The following is a 15,000-nucleotide window of genomic DNA, read 5'->3' on the forward strand; positions in this document are numbered from 1 at the left end:
CATTTTGCTGAATGGGCCTTTAATTTGTAAGCCTTCTAACAGCAAGTTTTGTTGCTAATTACAGGGGCTTGTTTAAAAGCCGATCGCAGTGTGTGTGGTAACTGGAACGTCATTAAACCCATACCGCGTAACAATGGCATTCATACAGTTGGTGAGGTGTTGAAGGCAGCGTTGATTGCTGTGGCCTTGTGTCATAAATACATTCGGCTTTACTGTTGCACATGGAGTCAGATGCTGTAGTGAAACGGTGCGCCAGCATCCCTGCAGGTCTGCATCTGGCTGACAACTTTACTGCTTTGTGCCATGTCTTCTTTTTTGCAAGACCACCACTGAAAACTGGTTAGTTTGAATTATGCTTTCATTCTTTCCCTATCATATTATCTTTCCTGTCACCACAACCTCACTTCATTCTCTGCCCTGGTACATTGGTATATATATATGTTCCATGCAAATCAGTCAATTTAATCCCTTTGACATGGTGTCAGAGGGGGCCTCTGGGACTAATCTGGCCACACTTTGGCTCTGCTTGGATGAGCAAAGAGGAGAGGAGGAGAAGAAGAAGCTCTGAGCTAAAAAAGGTCCCACATGACGGGCTCCATCCAGTCCACCTGTCCACTCCTGTCCCGTCACCACAGAACGTTACTGGAAACCAGTTTATTAGAGCGTTGTTAAACCTCCAAATTATTCATCATCAAATATTTTCTGACGCCATCATTGAGATATGTGCTGTTAGTGAAATGCATTTGGGCAACAACAAAAAAAAGAAAAACTAAAATACCATCAGAGTACAATCACGGCAGCACACACACATAGTTGCCCAATCAGTACCGATCGGCTGTGAAGTGCTCTTCAAAGAAAGGCACGTACAGGGCAGTCGTTCATGGATTTGCACGAAATGTCGCCTGTGTCTGCATCTCAGAGAGGCTGACAGACAGACAGACAGTCAGACAGACAGGTCTGTATCCCATATCACTGCTCAGGTGAAACCTGTGCAGCATCCGACGTGCGCCCCTGTTTTTTTGCACACTAGGTCTACGACTTTTCTTTGTTTCAAACTGCCTAAGCTGGATCTGTTGTGTGCTCACTCCTCGGCTGTATGTGAATATCGGAGCTATTGTGGAGCTGTTTCTTTTTTGTTTCGGCTCCCTGTAAGTACCCGCTGACAGACGCACATCAGCCACCTTTTTTTGGCCGGGAGCCCAGGCGGGCAGCAGGCGTCTGCATTCCGCTGAAACCATGTCTCAGAAAAACAACACACAAAAAGACCCCCCCAAAAAAAACCTGCACAAAGGGGATTATTTCGGGAGAAACTTCACGGGAAATCCACCCGTTTAAAGACCCATTAGATAGAATTAAATGCCCGTTAAGATGCACGATAAGTGTAAAACATCAGACCGCAATTTAGATTCCATTATGGGCTTTATTATAGGCGCTGAAGATGAAAGCAAGTCTCAGAGTTAAAGCCGTACACCAGTGTATTTACCTCGGCTTATGTATTTCCGAGAGGTCCGGCAGTAAAGGTAACACTGCAGCCAAAAACCCATGCAGCGAGCTTCATCCTGCCTACCTGTTTACCCCCTCTGTGTCCCAAAAAATGTGCTCACAGGTACGGTAAAGCCCTCTAAGCTCCCTGCCTCCCCCGCCAGCCTGCCACCCCAGCCTGGCTTTGACCGTGATCTTGGCTGGCTACAGTGACAAGGGACACACCGGGTCACCCAAATCTACCTCCAGCATTCCTCCATATCCCTGCACACACGCTGCTGTTGGCTCAAATGATCATATGAACTGCATCGGCGCGCACAATAATCCCCTCGTGCCAAAAAGAAACAGACCCCCCTCCTCGTCAGCTTCAAATCTAACTTTTCTTTAAGGCTGATTCGCGTTCGCTGACATTATCTCCATCTCTGCTGTATGCATTGCATGTACAGATGTGTTGGTAATCGTGCTGAGAAATATCTGGGAATGTAAGGCTCTTAAAAAGCACTGACAGCATGCACAAATACGGAAAAAAGCGCAAACGCTCAGGAAATGTGTTGTACTTACGATTTGAGGGGGTTCTGCACCGCTGTGGCCATTTTGATATAGTATGATAGAATGCAACACTGCGGAGCCCAGTATTGTACATGTAATGTAGCTGCTATTCCAATTTCATTCATTCTCTGGGGCTGCGGCTGGAGCAAGCAGCCAATGGGAGGCGGGAGCGCCCTGTGACAGCTTTGGGGAAGTGTAGTCTTTTACGCATGTCAACATGAAACATGCTGAAGGGAAGCGCACTACAAGTACCAGCGGGGATGGCGGTTTAAGTGGACCACAGTCCCGCCTCGGACTTGTAAGAGCAATGCCATCCCCCGGTTCTGAATTTATTTAAATACAAATATTAATAAAAAATAAAGAAACGTATACAGTTGTGTCAAGGTTGGGTTGCAGGACTGTCTGTCAGTCTGAAGATGCCAGCTTCTCTTATGCATTGTTTCCTTGTCTGGGTGGTGAGGATGAGGATGAGGATGAGGATGAGCATGATGATGATGATGGGCGAGGTTGAGTCTGCACTGGCCAGTCCCAAAATTGCACCACATCATGTAAGTGGCAACTTGCTGGGAAGCCTAAATTTCATACTGAATGAAGAGAAAATAATATTAACCAATTGTGTTTTATTATTTTTTGTTATGTTTTCTTTGCATATAGGCTATGCACTTTGGTGAGTGTTGCCTGACCTGTGAGCTTATTATAGGGTACAACTAGTACAATATTATATATATCCAGAAAAGCATTAACCTAATTTCCTTAAAACATACAATCCACATTCAAAGCTGGTCAACTCAATTACTAAAGAAAATATAGGCCTATCATATTCAATTATATAGGCTATTACCCTTTAATTGCAAGTATATACAAACTATTTTAGGGCATATTAAGAGACGCTGTGTCTACATAACCTTACAATAGTGGTGGCATGTTGATAGACCCATGGTTAATCTTATATTATCTGTGCTAGGTAGCCCTGCACTGAGCAGCTTTAATTATTCATTAATCAGGGGCGATGGGTTGAGAGTAGGCCTATAATTGATTCTTTCAGACATTTGTCTCTCATGGATGAGCCCGGAGAATGGGACCCTCTTGAATCTCCTCATCCATCCATCCTTTATTCCTTCCTTCTTTAATTCCTTCTTTAAATTCCTCCCCAACATGCTTTCCATCCCTGCTTGGAAGGAAGGAAGGAAGGAAGGAAGGATGGAAGGTGAAAGGAAGGAAGGAAAGTCGGTAGGTACTATTGGAGCTGCAATGCTGGAATTTCTTTCTCCGTGTCCTGCTCACAGCAATGGCGCCGCTCTGAAGCCATTCAGTGACATGTGATATTTATAGATCTGTGCTAACAAATATTTAATGAACATTAGCAAGCCGCTCTAACATGGAACCACTGCTCCAATAAAACACTCTCTGCCAGTTAAGTATAAACTTTGATTCAGTGTTGCTGTAATTATGAGTTAGTTGCTGACTTAAATAACTCTATTTTTCAGCTTTATGTAGTGAAACCAATATATGGACTTCAATTTTACTTGGTTTGCGTGAAATGATTTATCTTAAAACATCTTCTACATAATACTGACAGAATTTATGGCTCTGTGAAGTCATCATTTCATCCAATTTCATGCTATTTTTATCCTCTGATATCGGAAGTTTTGTTGAATGGCATGTTGGGTGTCATTCTGCCTTTTGTCCACAGGGTGGTGCTAGTGTACCAGACACGACGCTGACCAAACGTACGCACGGTGCGTCTTACGTCACTACCCTGCCGTGCTTCCCTTGGCTCCTCCCACAGCGTCGTCGGGCTACACGCGCTGTTGTTGTGATTGACGGACGGGGGAGAGGAGTCATGTTTAACTTTCGTTTTTGCCTTTTTCGCCGTCGCAAAATATGTTTTTTTTAAGTAATTAATTAAACAGCGATGTCCGAAATACTGATGAAAGAAATGGAGAGTATCTCGATCGGTCCAATGAAGGCAGAGGAGAGTCCCGACGGCGGACGGAGCTTCCTGCTGGTGGACGAGCAAGAAAACCTCCAGGTAGAGTTAAGCTAACGATGCTAACAGCTAGCCGCTAAGCTACACAACACACATTCTGACGAAGGCCACCAACTGTCGGTTTGTCACCGATGCTAACAGTGACAGTGCTGACAAATAAGACGTATTAGCTTTTTTAAAAAACGAGCTAAAGTGAAGTACTGTTTTTTTAACTTAAATTGACAGATGTTTACTCCACATAATAACAACACTCGTCGTGTTTAGCACGTAGCAAATGGGCTCCTCACTGGGGAAGTCCCAGGTGAGTCATGCCGCCCAGCTGATACATTCTCGTGTATTCTTGTGGCAGAAGGACAAAGTGCAGGCGATAACGAGGGTCGTTGTACTTATATCCATATAGTCTGGGATGTATTGCACAACTGGTTTGGTCCTTTGTGTGTGAGAGAGAGAGCTGAAGGCCCAGCAGAACATTGTTAATGAATATACAGTCTTCATTTCAAAGATGTCTGTCTCCACTGAATGTAAATAGTCTTTAATATAGTGGCTAGGTCTTCATTTAGTTCTGTGTTGTTCTCACAAATTCAATATGCTTTCCCCCCTTGATTCAATGAAGTCAGCAGGGGAGCCAATTATATCACGGTTAAGATCCATCTTCTGAACACACAAATGACTCTCCGCTCTCCATTTTCTTCTCCCTCCTAAAGGTGCGCGACGAGTCTGAGTTCGTGGACCGACTCGGCTGTGGGGACGTGGCGGGAGTCAAGGTCCTCTCCATCTTTGGCAACACCGGCGACGGCAAGTCCCACACCCTCAACCACATCCTGTTCGGCGGTGAGAGCGTGTTCTACACCTCCAAGTCCCCCAGCTCCTGCACGGTGGGAGTGTGGGCCGCGTACGACCCCGCCCTCAGCCTGCTCTCCCTGGACACCGAGGGCCTGTTGGGGGCCGCGGCCAACCAGAACCAGAGGATGCGGCTGCTGCTGAAGGTAGTTTAAGTGGCCGCTGTATCGGTTTTGTTGGAGTTGACTGATGGCCGGATGTATTTAACTCTCCTTATGCTCATACTGTAACTTCTCTGCAACACCGTGCACACTCCTCCATGTGTCCTGTTTTAGACTACAGATCTACTCCCTTGTTTTCCAGGTGTTGGCGGTGTCTGATATAGTAGTCTATCGTACGCGGGCCGAGCGCCTCCACAACGACATGTTCCAGTTCCTGAGCAACGCCTCGGGGGCCTACCTGAAGCACTTCACCCCGGAGCTCAGGGCCCTCTCCAGCCGCTGTGGTCTGGACGTGCCCCTCTCTTCTCTTGGGCCAGCTGTCATCGTCTTCCAGGAAACGACGCACACCCAGTTACTCGGTCATGGTAAGGGAGGGGAATATACGTTTCTTTGCATGAATATACTGTAAACACAGTTCTACGAGCATGGTTCTTTACCCTCTTACAGGATTAATGTTTACGGGTTTCTTGTAGATTCTAAGGGGGGCGGCCACGCCGACACGCTGCTCCAGAAGCGTTTCCACGATCTGGGTTTGGGGACCGAGGCCTTCAACTCGGTGCAGTACGTTGGCACTCAGACCATCACGCCTCCCACTGACTACAGCAGGCTGCTGGAGGCCGTCAGGCAGCAAGTGAAGAACACTCACACACGCTCCCCCCGCCAGCCCGGGATAGTGTTTCACGCACTGGAGGTGAATGGTGGAGAACTTTAACAGAGATGAAGACAGTTTTGTCTTGCGGTCTCTCATCTTGTTTTGTGTCCCCGTTTCCTCTCTCCCATCAATCTCTGGCTTCCTTTTTTTTACGTCCTTCAGGCCCTAAGTGAGCGTTTCTGTGGGGAGCTGTCAGACGATAAGATGACCCCCCACTCCTTCTTCCCAGACGAGTACTTCACCTGCTCTGCTGTCTGCCTCAGCTGCAAGTAAGTTTCTTTTTTCTCTTCAGTTTTTCTCTTGGGCCTGAAATTCTACAGCCAACTCTTCTGTACCTTTTGCTAAATTACACTTCTCAACACTTACATTCTTCAGTGCTCCCAAATCCCCTTTCTGTACTTTCTAAAGATAAAAATATTCTTTGGAATTAAAGTAACCCTGAGATCATGTCAGAGATGGCTGGATCACACTTTTAGTTTTATTTCTGGGCTGCAGATGTCAGAGTTCACCGATGCTTTATGAGAGATGACAGATCTCTTGCCCCACTGCTCGTCACATTTTTCACTGAGCAGAGCATTAACGTACCGTATTGTAATTCAATAGAACTTCTGTTAGCTGTTAGCCGTTAGCTGTAGCTCTCCTCCTGCAGATTTCAACATACTGTAGATGTGTTCTTCACAATGTAGCATTGATGCCGATCTCCCAATGAGATATCTTTCTGAATAATGGCCGATATTATGATGGTTAAACTGTGTAATTAATCGGCGGTTCACATGCTTGCCGAACCGCGTGGGGGGGGGGGGGTGGATCCCCACGGTACAGTTTCCAGTTTAACAGCTTTTCTTCTGATGTTTAGAATCGTACTGTGGAGACGTAGTAGATGTCTTTTTATACGTCCTAAATCATGTCTGGTGCAGATCTCTAATATCTAAATGTTTTTCTGAATATTGTCTCTTTACTTGAGTTGGGGAACATCCTTCGTCTTCAACATCTTCACGCAGCAGTTAAAGGCTTTTATTGCCAGATGGAAACACAAACAGAGATCTTTCGGCTGCCTCTGGCTGAATAACAGATTTGGATTTTATTCTCTTAAAGCAGAAGTCTGTTGTTGTTCTTCTAGATGTCTCCCCAGTGGGACATATAAAACGTGATGTGTTTTCCATATTTGTGGAAAGGAGACATTGAAGTCCTCCTCCTCTTTGTGCTTCTTCTGGATGCAAAGCTGAGAGTGGGAGAAACCCTAACGCTGGTTCTGAAAGGACTCGGTCCGCATCACTGACGTCTGTCATGTCGGTCTGTAAAGGTTTGCTTTCTCTGTGTCGTCTCCAGCATTCGCTGTAAAAATGGAATGAACCATCTGAGAGACAGGGTGCCCCACATGGCAGATGGACTGTGCCAGTATGTACACCAGTACAACAACAAGGTCCTTATCTGTAAGGTAAGACTCCTCACGCCAGCTAGTTCAGGGGAACTGGGTCCCAGTTCAAAATGTGATGTTTATATGTTTTCATCTCACAATAAATAACCCACTACGCAATACATTTTCTGTCTTTATTGTCTGTGTCTCGTGTCTCCAGAGGTGCTATGAAGGAGGCAGAGAAGTGATTGTTTTGCCCAAAACGTCAGCTTCCACTGACAACCCGTGGTATGGACTGGCCAAGTACGCCTGGTCAGGGTACGTAAATACACACACACACACACCTTTTCATTGCCTTTCATCCGTTCATCATGCATGTTGTCCCGTGTGTGTGTGTGTGTGTCCCCCGTCTCAGCTTTGTGTTGGAGTGCGCTAGCTGTGGTGTGATCTACCGCAGCAGACAGTACTGGGTGGGGAACCAGGACCCTGAGAGCGGCGTGGTGCGGTCTGAGGTCAAACATGTCTGGGAGGGGGTGAGTCCTCCACGCTTCTCCTACAAGATCACTGAAATACTGAGATCATTGTTTCGGCATCTGGCGGACGAGATTGTTAAAGAGTTATCTTGCATCCTTGTTCCTCGAGGCCTGTCATCCCTCTCTCCCTTCCTCTTGACTATAAAACCCTGCCACCCTCTGTATTTCAACTGTCATCCCTCTTTCTTCTTTCTTTCAGTCGGACACCTTTCTGACCAACCACCAGAACGCGGCCCAGAGGGTCCTGGACGGGATGAACTACGTGATCCAGTCGGTGTCGGAGTACAGCACCGGGCCCACCAAGGCTGTCGCTGCCTGGGTCACTGACCAGGTAGCACCGCCATACTGGAGACCCAACACCGAGATCACTGTGAGTATGAAGAGCTGAAGCCGAGGCGAAGCCGTTAATTAGAGTTGTAATACGCTAGGCCACACGTGAAAGAAAAAGGCTACCACGCAGAGCCCTGCGAGTGTTGACGGTTTTCTACCTTTTGAACTCGAGGCCTGTCATGGCTGTCGCAATGTGTTTGAGGAGGCGGAGAGGAAGCACCACTGCCGGTCGTGTGGCGAGGGTTTCTGCCACCCCTGCTCCGGCCACAGGATGCCGGTGCCGGAGAGAGGCTGGGGCAGTGGGCCGGTCCGGGTGTGTAAGGCCTGCTACCAACAGGGAGGACCAGCAGACACCAACAGCCAGGGTAAGACAACCTCCAACCAGTTAGTGAATCTCAACCAGCCAGTTTGTGTTTAATTACAGAGAAGTGATTTTATTGATAGATCTTTATACATTATGTGGTTTCATGCAGAACAGGGTTATTAATGATGAATAGGCATTTAATTTGCAAGCATCTTATTCCTTTAATTTGTCATTTCAAAGCTTAACTACGCTTAGATTTCCATTTAAATTCATTTACAGAGAGCGTAAATCTCTGATTTTGTGTATTGTGTCTGTGATAGCTGCTCACATATATTTATGTAATTGCTGCTTCTGTGTCTCTCACACACACTTTTCTTCTCTTCAGTGAGTAAGGTGGAGCCTCGTGGGCTGATAGCTCGCAGAGTGACCGAGGTGGCCCAGTCTACACTGGACCTGGTCACCACAGCTGTGGACTACCCTCTCTGTGAGTGCAGCGGCATTTCACCTCTACACACTCTGGTTGCACGTTATCTCTGGGATCAAAATAAACAGCAGTTTAGGGATTCACACCGTGAACATTAATGACGGTTGGGATCCTAAAATTGTCATTTCACAGACGGATATTCATGCTCTGATTAAAAAAACATACAGAAAATCTTGATTTAAATATCTACCGTTCCGTCCACTGTCCTCCAGGTTTTATGAAAGATGTGGCTCGGCCAGACTACTGGGTGCCAGACCAGGACATCACCCAGTGCCACCAGTGCTCCAAAACCTTCACTCCGGTGATGTCCAAGCACCACTGCAGGGCCTGTGGACAGGGCGTGTGCGGCCCGTGCTCCACTCACATCAAGCCTGTTCCCTCCCGAGGCTGGGACCACCCGGTGCGAGTGTGTGACGGCTGCTACGCCCGGAAGGATGTTCTGTGAGAACTTCCTCAGATGATCCACACACACACAAACACAAACCTGCTGTGAATCCTGCAGCTGCTGCTGCTGCTGCTGCTGCTGCTGGTGCTCCAAGAGGACGAGGAGAATCGATTATGCAGCACTAAATGGCATCAGCCTTGTTATAGCGTGAAGAACGACGGGCTGTTCCGGTCTGGTTTTATCAGTGCTGACTTAGGATCAGCTTTCCATCTCATTGAGGTAAAACTCAACATAGATCGACTGGAAGTATAGAAAATGAAGACATGCAAACTCCTCTCAGTTCTCGTCATAACAGCAGAGCTTTTACTCTCAACTGCACTCAACTGTAGTCTCCCTTAGTTCCGTCATTTGTGTTCTTAATTTGACCAGTTTGTCTGCTGAAAATGAGAATACAAGTAAACGGGAGGCACTGGGAATAGTGGGGGAGATCTGAAAGGTGGGGATTTTGAAACCGGCCCGTTTTAAAAGTAAGGACATCGAGCAGGAAAGTGGAGATTGTGTGAGGCGGTCTTCGTTTCTATCCTCGTCCTCTTGATGGACGAAGGGAGGAAACAAAAGCAGTTCAGACTTTTTGTGTGTTTCCGTATTACTCTGGAGAGAAAGATCTACAGTGTGCCTTCATGGGAATCTTCATTCCCATTTCTATAGCTCATGAGAATAGTTTTAGGGGATTCTTCCGTATGTGTACGGAGTAATGAGATTACATGTGCCTGATTACAGAGCAGTGTGATCTACAACACGGGGAAACGGATAGGAAGAGAAAATCTTTAGCACAACACATTATAGACATTCCAATGCATGGAGAAACCTGTGTACTGACGTACTGAGGTTAATGTAAAACACTGTTGAGCCACTGATGCGTCAGAAAGCTCTCTTAATATAAAGGACGCGCTCGACTGGACACTTGAGCTCAAATCACTTGTGGTGTTTGTGGAAACAAAAAGAGTTTCTCTGTTTAACATACTGGATAAATGAATGCAGTTAATCTCTGTCTAGAAATATTCAATTCTTATTTTAAAAGATGTTTTCCAGAGATATCTGGAAATTGACGATCTTGATTTTTCTTTCTTAAATCAGGCGTGTCTCAATAAAGGAAGCCTTTGTGTCTCTACAAATGTATCACACGTACTGCCTTTCTCTCTAATCTCTTCATAATAACCATTTAATAGCATTAATGTGAAACACAGTAACTACAAGACAACAGAAAGACGACGTGGCAATAAAAGAGAACACTGCTCGACATTTAAATAATGATGAATCTGCTAAATGAGTGAAAACTATCTGATGGTGAGACTGAAATCTGTAGATAAATGTTTGTGTGTTTCTTTCACCCAGCAGGACACAGACTTGCTCTTCACATAAGTATATTTGTTTTAGCCTGTATTAGGAGACATGTTCCTATATATCCTAATCAATAATACCTCTGTTTGCTTTTCTTTAAAGTTGTTAAAGTCAGGGAGTTGTTTAGCTGATTCTATGCACAATTTGGTGATACCGTACTGTAATACGTTGTTTTTGTTTGATTATGTTTTCCCATCATATCCGTCATAAAAACCACTTTTAGCAGCGTTCATTTCTTATGTGGCTGCAGGAGAAGAGATGCTTGTGAACAGCTCGTTCTCGTGTTTTTATATAAACGGCTTAATAACGAGCCCGGATCAGTTCATTCTCATTTGCATTGGCAGTAAATATGTTCCGTTTGTTGTCATACGAGATGAGATTAAAGAGTTCCATGCAAATTCTACTTGGTGGAGTAATACATGTGTTTTCTATACATGTTCCTGGCACAGAGGCCCTTTGTTCCGTTTCCTTCAGGCTCCGTATGAACCTGTGTGTGTCAAACACAGATGAGCTTAAAGCTCAAGCCGTGGTCGGTGAAGCTGGTGGTGTGTTTGTCTTTGAACATTCAAATTATGTTTACGTCCCTGAGAACTTGATCTTTCATTTGTGAAATTATCAATAAACAAACACAAGATGGAAGTGATTATCTCCAATCCACTAAGTCATCCTCTCTCATGTCTCGGTTCCTTATAGTGCTGCAGCGCCTCCAGCTGCATCTCAGCCTGTTTACACCCGTTTGTTGTTTCCTCCTCCTCTTGTTGTTTTTCTTTGTATCTTTCTCCCTCAGAAGACGTGAGACTGTCCTCCAGCTGGTTTACCCAGAGAATCTCTCTCTCTATCTGTCTCTCTCTGTCTCTCTCCCCCCCCTCCCTCCCTCTCTTACATCATCTGATTCTAGGTTATCTAAAGTTCATGGTCCCTGATGTCCAGCGCTCTAATGGATCGCTGACTAATATCCATGAAGCAGTGCTCATTTCCATCACAAACCAATTATACAAGGTTAAATTGACTTAAGCCTCACAGTCACAGACTCCTACACAGAATGTCAATGTGGAGACAATAGACAGGAGTGTCTGTCTATACTGTAGGCTAGTAGATGCTACTCTGTATGATATAGCACACATTAAAGTATATGACTTTTTTAAATAATTGACATAACATAAGAGGTGTATAAAAATATATTGAAGTAGTTTTATTGGTTGTTGAATTGAGGTAATGATCTTTATTTACTACTACAGCACTTAGCCACTCAGTGCTCATTCCTGCGCACACTTTAAAGCTACCACGCTGTTAAACTGATTCATGTGAACCTGCACTTATAGAAAGAAAGCCTGAAGTTTAGTTCAAAGGTTGTACTGGTTGTATCTGTAGCAGCACCAGAGGTTTAGCCTCTGGTGCTGCTACAGGTAAATTGCATTTCTTCCCCATGTGTCTCCGCTGTTATTCCTCTGTGTGGTCCCCCCAAACTGGAAATATCCTTCATGAAGCATTAGTCTGAACAAGACACGTTCAGGCAGTGATGACAAAAAAACGCGTTCTGTCATAGTATAGCATGACATAAAAAATATAATGCAATATGTATGTCATCAAAAAGTCACTAAAATATCATTGTATTGTACATCATGAAAATGTAATTAGAAATGTCTGACCATATATACTATGTCACGGGAAAATATTGTATAGTATGCAAATTTCATAAAAAAATGTCATAAAACACTCATAGTCATAAAAAAAGCCTTTGTAAAGTATGGCTTCAAAAAAGTAAAAAACTAATGTCACAGTATTGTAAGGCGTGTAGTATGTCATGAAAAAGTCAAAATAGTTTACCATTCTGTCACGAAAAAACACCAAAAATGCCATGAAAATGTATTTACAAAATGTCATAAAAGCATTGACTTTTATAAAAACGTATATTATTACATTCAAATTATTAACAAAAATGTCATAAAAACTAAAAAAAATATTAGTGTTATATGGTTAAAAAAGTCACAAAAAAATGTCATTATCGTATGGCTTTAAAAAGGAATACAGAATTCATAATATAGTTTGTCAGAAAAAAGTCAGAAAATAGTTTAGCATGTCATACAAATCTGTCATAAATAATGTAGTATAGTATGTCAGAAACAGTCACAGGATGGTATGCCATGAAATCGTCATAAAAAATGTCTTAGTATATAGTATGTCATATGACATTTTGACTACATTTGAATGACATATTATACTGTGAATTTTCTGTAACATTTTTATGACATATTTTTTAGTTTTTTATGACATAATATACTGAGATATTTTGTATAACCTCTTCATGAAATACTAGACCATGACATTTTTTTTTACATTTTCATGACATACAATAAAATAAACTTGTATTAACTTTTTGACGACATACTATACTTTGACATTTTTACGACTCACTATACTATGACATTTGTTATGACATTTGTTATGACATTCTTTAAAGTGGTACTGTGACGTGTCCATCAGTGTGAAGCAGTGTTTGTCACGCAATGTTATGCCTCGAGACAATTTTGTATGAGAGCGATCTGTAAAGGTTACTGGTACCACTGCAAGTCTTCTGACATGCGCAATTAAACAATGACCTCAAAAGAATTTAAGAGTCTTCGCCTGAGCAAATCTGGTGGTGGGTCTACTCTACAGCATGAAATATGCTCTACGGTGCATGTTGTGATGTCCTGTTTCTACACAGGGGGGCGCTAGATGAGCAGAAATACTGCAGCTGCGCCATGGTGAATTATACATCAGACCACCTACCGTTAACTGTCCTGGGTGAGTCCCAGCAGGGGATCTTACTATAAAGCTGTCCTATTTGGAAGTCAGAAATTTGCATCGTCTCCGCGACTAAGTTATTCATGCTTCAAGAAACCGGTCTTCATAAGCAGAGCTGACGCGACAAAGACGGTGCAGGGAAACGTATCAAGATGTTGTAATCCACAGCGGTTTACCCGTGAGTCACATGTAAAGCCAGCGGAGGTGATTGTGTCTGGACATGATTACATATGTGTGTTTTGTACGCAGCGATGATGTCACAAGTCATAATGCATCAACACCATCACATAATCTTTATTCGATTACATAAGCATTAACGGTTGAATTATTGCAGTTTAATCAGAGCTCTATAATGTTAATAGAGATGTCGTTTTAAATTAAGACATATATATTAGATATGCCAAACGGGGAGTAAGGAAGTGATTGAGGTCGTGACTGAGCATTCAATTGACTTATTTCTAAAGACCTGTCATCTCCGTGCCCTGTAGGCCTGTTAGGACTGCAGTCCTGGTCCTCTCTGACACCCAGCGCTGATGAGTGACAGCTGCTGGCAGGAGGGGGGGGGGGGGCATGTGGACTACAGTTCTGGGTTTTGTCACAGTCCTTAACCACACCACACCTCAACCAACCATCTGTTATTCTAAACAAAGAGGGGTTTTTTTTATCTTTAAATCTAAAAATTACCATCCAACACAGTCTAACGGCAGTTTGTGAAATAGTCACAAAATGCAATATATTGGTTTGGTGTACAGGGACACACATTTTCAGTTTTAATTGTGACGTTTGAAACACTTTTTCTACTTTCATCAAACAAAAGTTAGGTTCAGGCAACACAATCACTTAGTTAGGTTCAGGTAAAACATACTGGTTGGGATTAAAAAAACTACGTAGAGTTAGGTTCAGTCAACAAAACAAATGTTAAGTTCAGGCAACAAAACCTCATCAAGGTGTTGAACATCGGTCTCGTTGTTGAAAGTCACCATCTGTCTTTATATTCAACACTACATCACTAACTCTGATTGCTGCATACGTGAATGCGTTTAATTTGTGCGTCCTAATTGACTTTCCATTTGCACTGTTTTCATCCTGAGCGACACGGGAAAAAAAAAAAAGTACAATTCGTGTCCATGCACACAAAACCAATAGATAGCATTTCCTGCCGCGACACTGGGCTGAACCATCTCATGTGTTACACCGAAAAATCTCTATATCTGCCGAGTCAATCGCTGCATTTCTGCCCTCGACTCTGATGGGACTTGTCATTTTGCGACGGGCCTCCGATGTCATAAGAGACAGCAGTGGTGCCAACACTTTGCCTGTCACAAATGCCTGAGACGGGCACAGTTGTTGGATTCTGTTCATGTCTTGATGGAGAATGTGAGTGTGAGTGTGTGTGTGTGTGTGTGTGTGTGTGTGTGTGTGTGTGTGTGTGTGTGTGTGTGTGTGTGTGTGTGTGTGTGTGTGTGTGTGTCCGGTGTGTGCGTGCCCTTGCCTTGGCATTTGAGGTTGCTTCAAACCCTGGGTGCCAAAGCCAGTATGTCTTGACGTGTGCATATTTCTACACACACACACACACTGCATGCAACCCCTTCATGGGAGCCTGTCATAGCCTGATTGCTCCATACACAAGCATTAAAATGGATCACTCCTTTAGGTCCTTCCAGCGTTATCCTTAAGGTTTACGTTATTTCCCGGTCATTGTTGTTGGACCCAGTTGTGTACTAAACAATAGGCAAGCTGCTGCA

General features: G+C 44.0%; 2 protein-coding genes across 2 annotated transcripts in view; one reads left to right on the forward strand and one right to left on the reverse strand.

Annotated features, from left to right (window-relative positions):
• dpf1 (double PHD fingers 1) overlaps nucleotides 1–2,122 on the reverse strand; it is a gene marked incomplete at its 3' end in the record, with an annotated part of 36,245 nt that extends 34,123 nt beyond the window's left edge. The window contains exon 1 of the mRNA XM_079166678.1: nucleotides 2,044–2,122. Coding sequence (XP_079022804.1) covers nucleotides 2,044–2,075 — 32 coding nt within the window. The 5' untranslated portion in view covers nucleotides 2,076–2,122. The remainder of the gene's footprint in view (nucleotides 1–2,043) is intronic.
• A 1,713-nt stretch (nucleotides 2,123–3,835) lies between these two features.
• LOC306701016 (zinc finger FYVE domain-containing protein 1) lies at nucleotides 3,836–10,242 on the forward strand. The gene is made up of 12 exons (XM_079166224.1): nucleotides 3,836–4,063; nucleotides 4,726–5,007; nucleotides 5,165–5,387; nucleotides 5,496–5,713; nucleotides 5,837–5,943; nucleotides 7,004–7,112; nucleotides 7,252–7,349; nucleotides 7,447–7,564; nucleotides 7,764–7,934; nucleotides 8,067–8,259; nucleotides 8,584–8,682; nucleotides 8,895–10,242. The coding sequence occupies exons 1-12, from the start codon at nucleotides 3,947–3,949 to the stop codon at nucleotides 9,125–9,127; spliced, it is 1,968 nt and encodes a 655-aa protein (XP_079022350.1). The 5' UTR covers nucleotides 3,836–3,946; the 3' UTR covers nucleotides 9,128–10,242.
• The last annotated feature ends 4,758 nt before the right edge of the window (nucleotides 10,243–15,000 follow it).

This window comes from Pholis gunnellus (assembly GCF_910591455.1).
Source record: "Pholis gunnellus genome assembly, chromosome: 9".
NCBI lineage: Eukaryota > Metazoa > Chordata > Actinopteri > Perciformes > Pholidae > Pholis > Pholis gunnellus.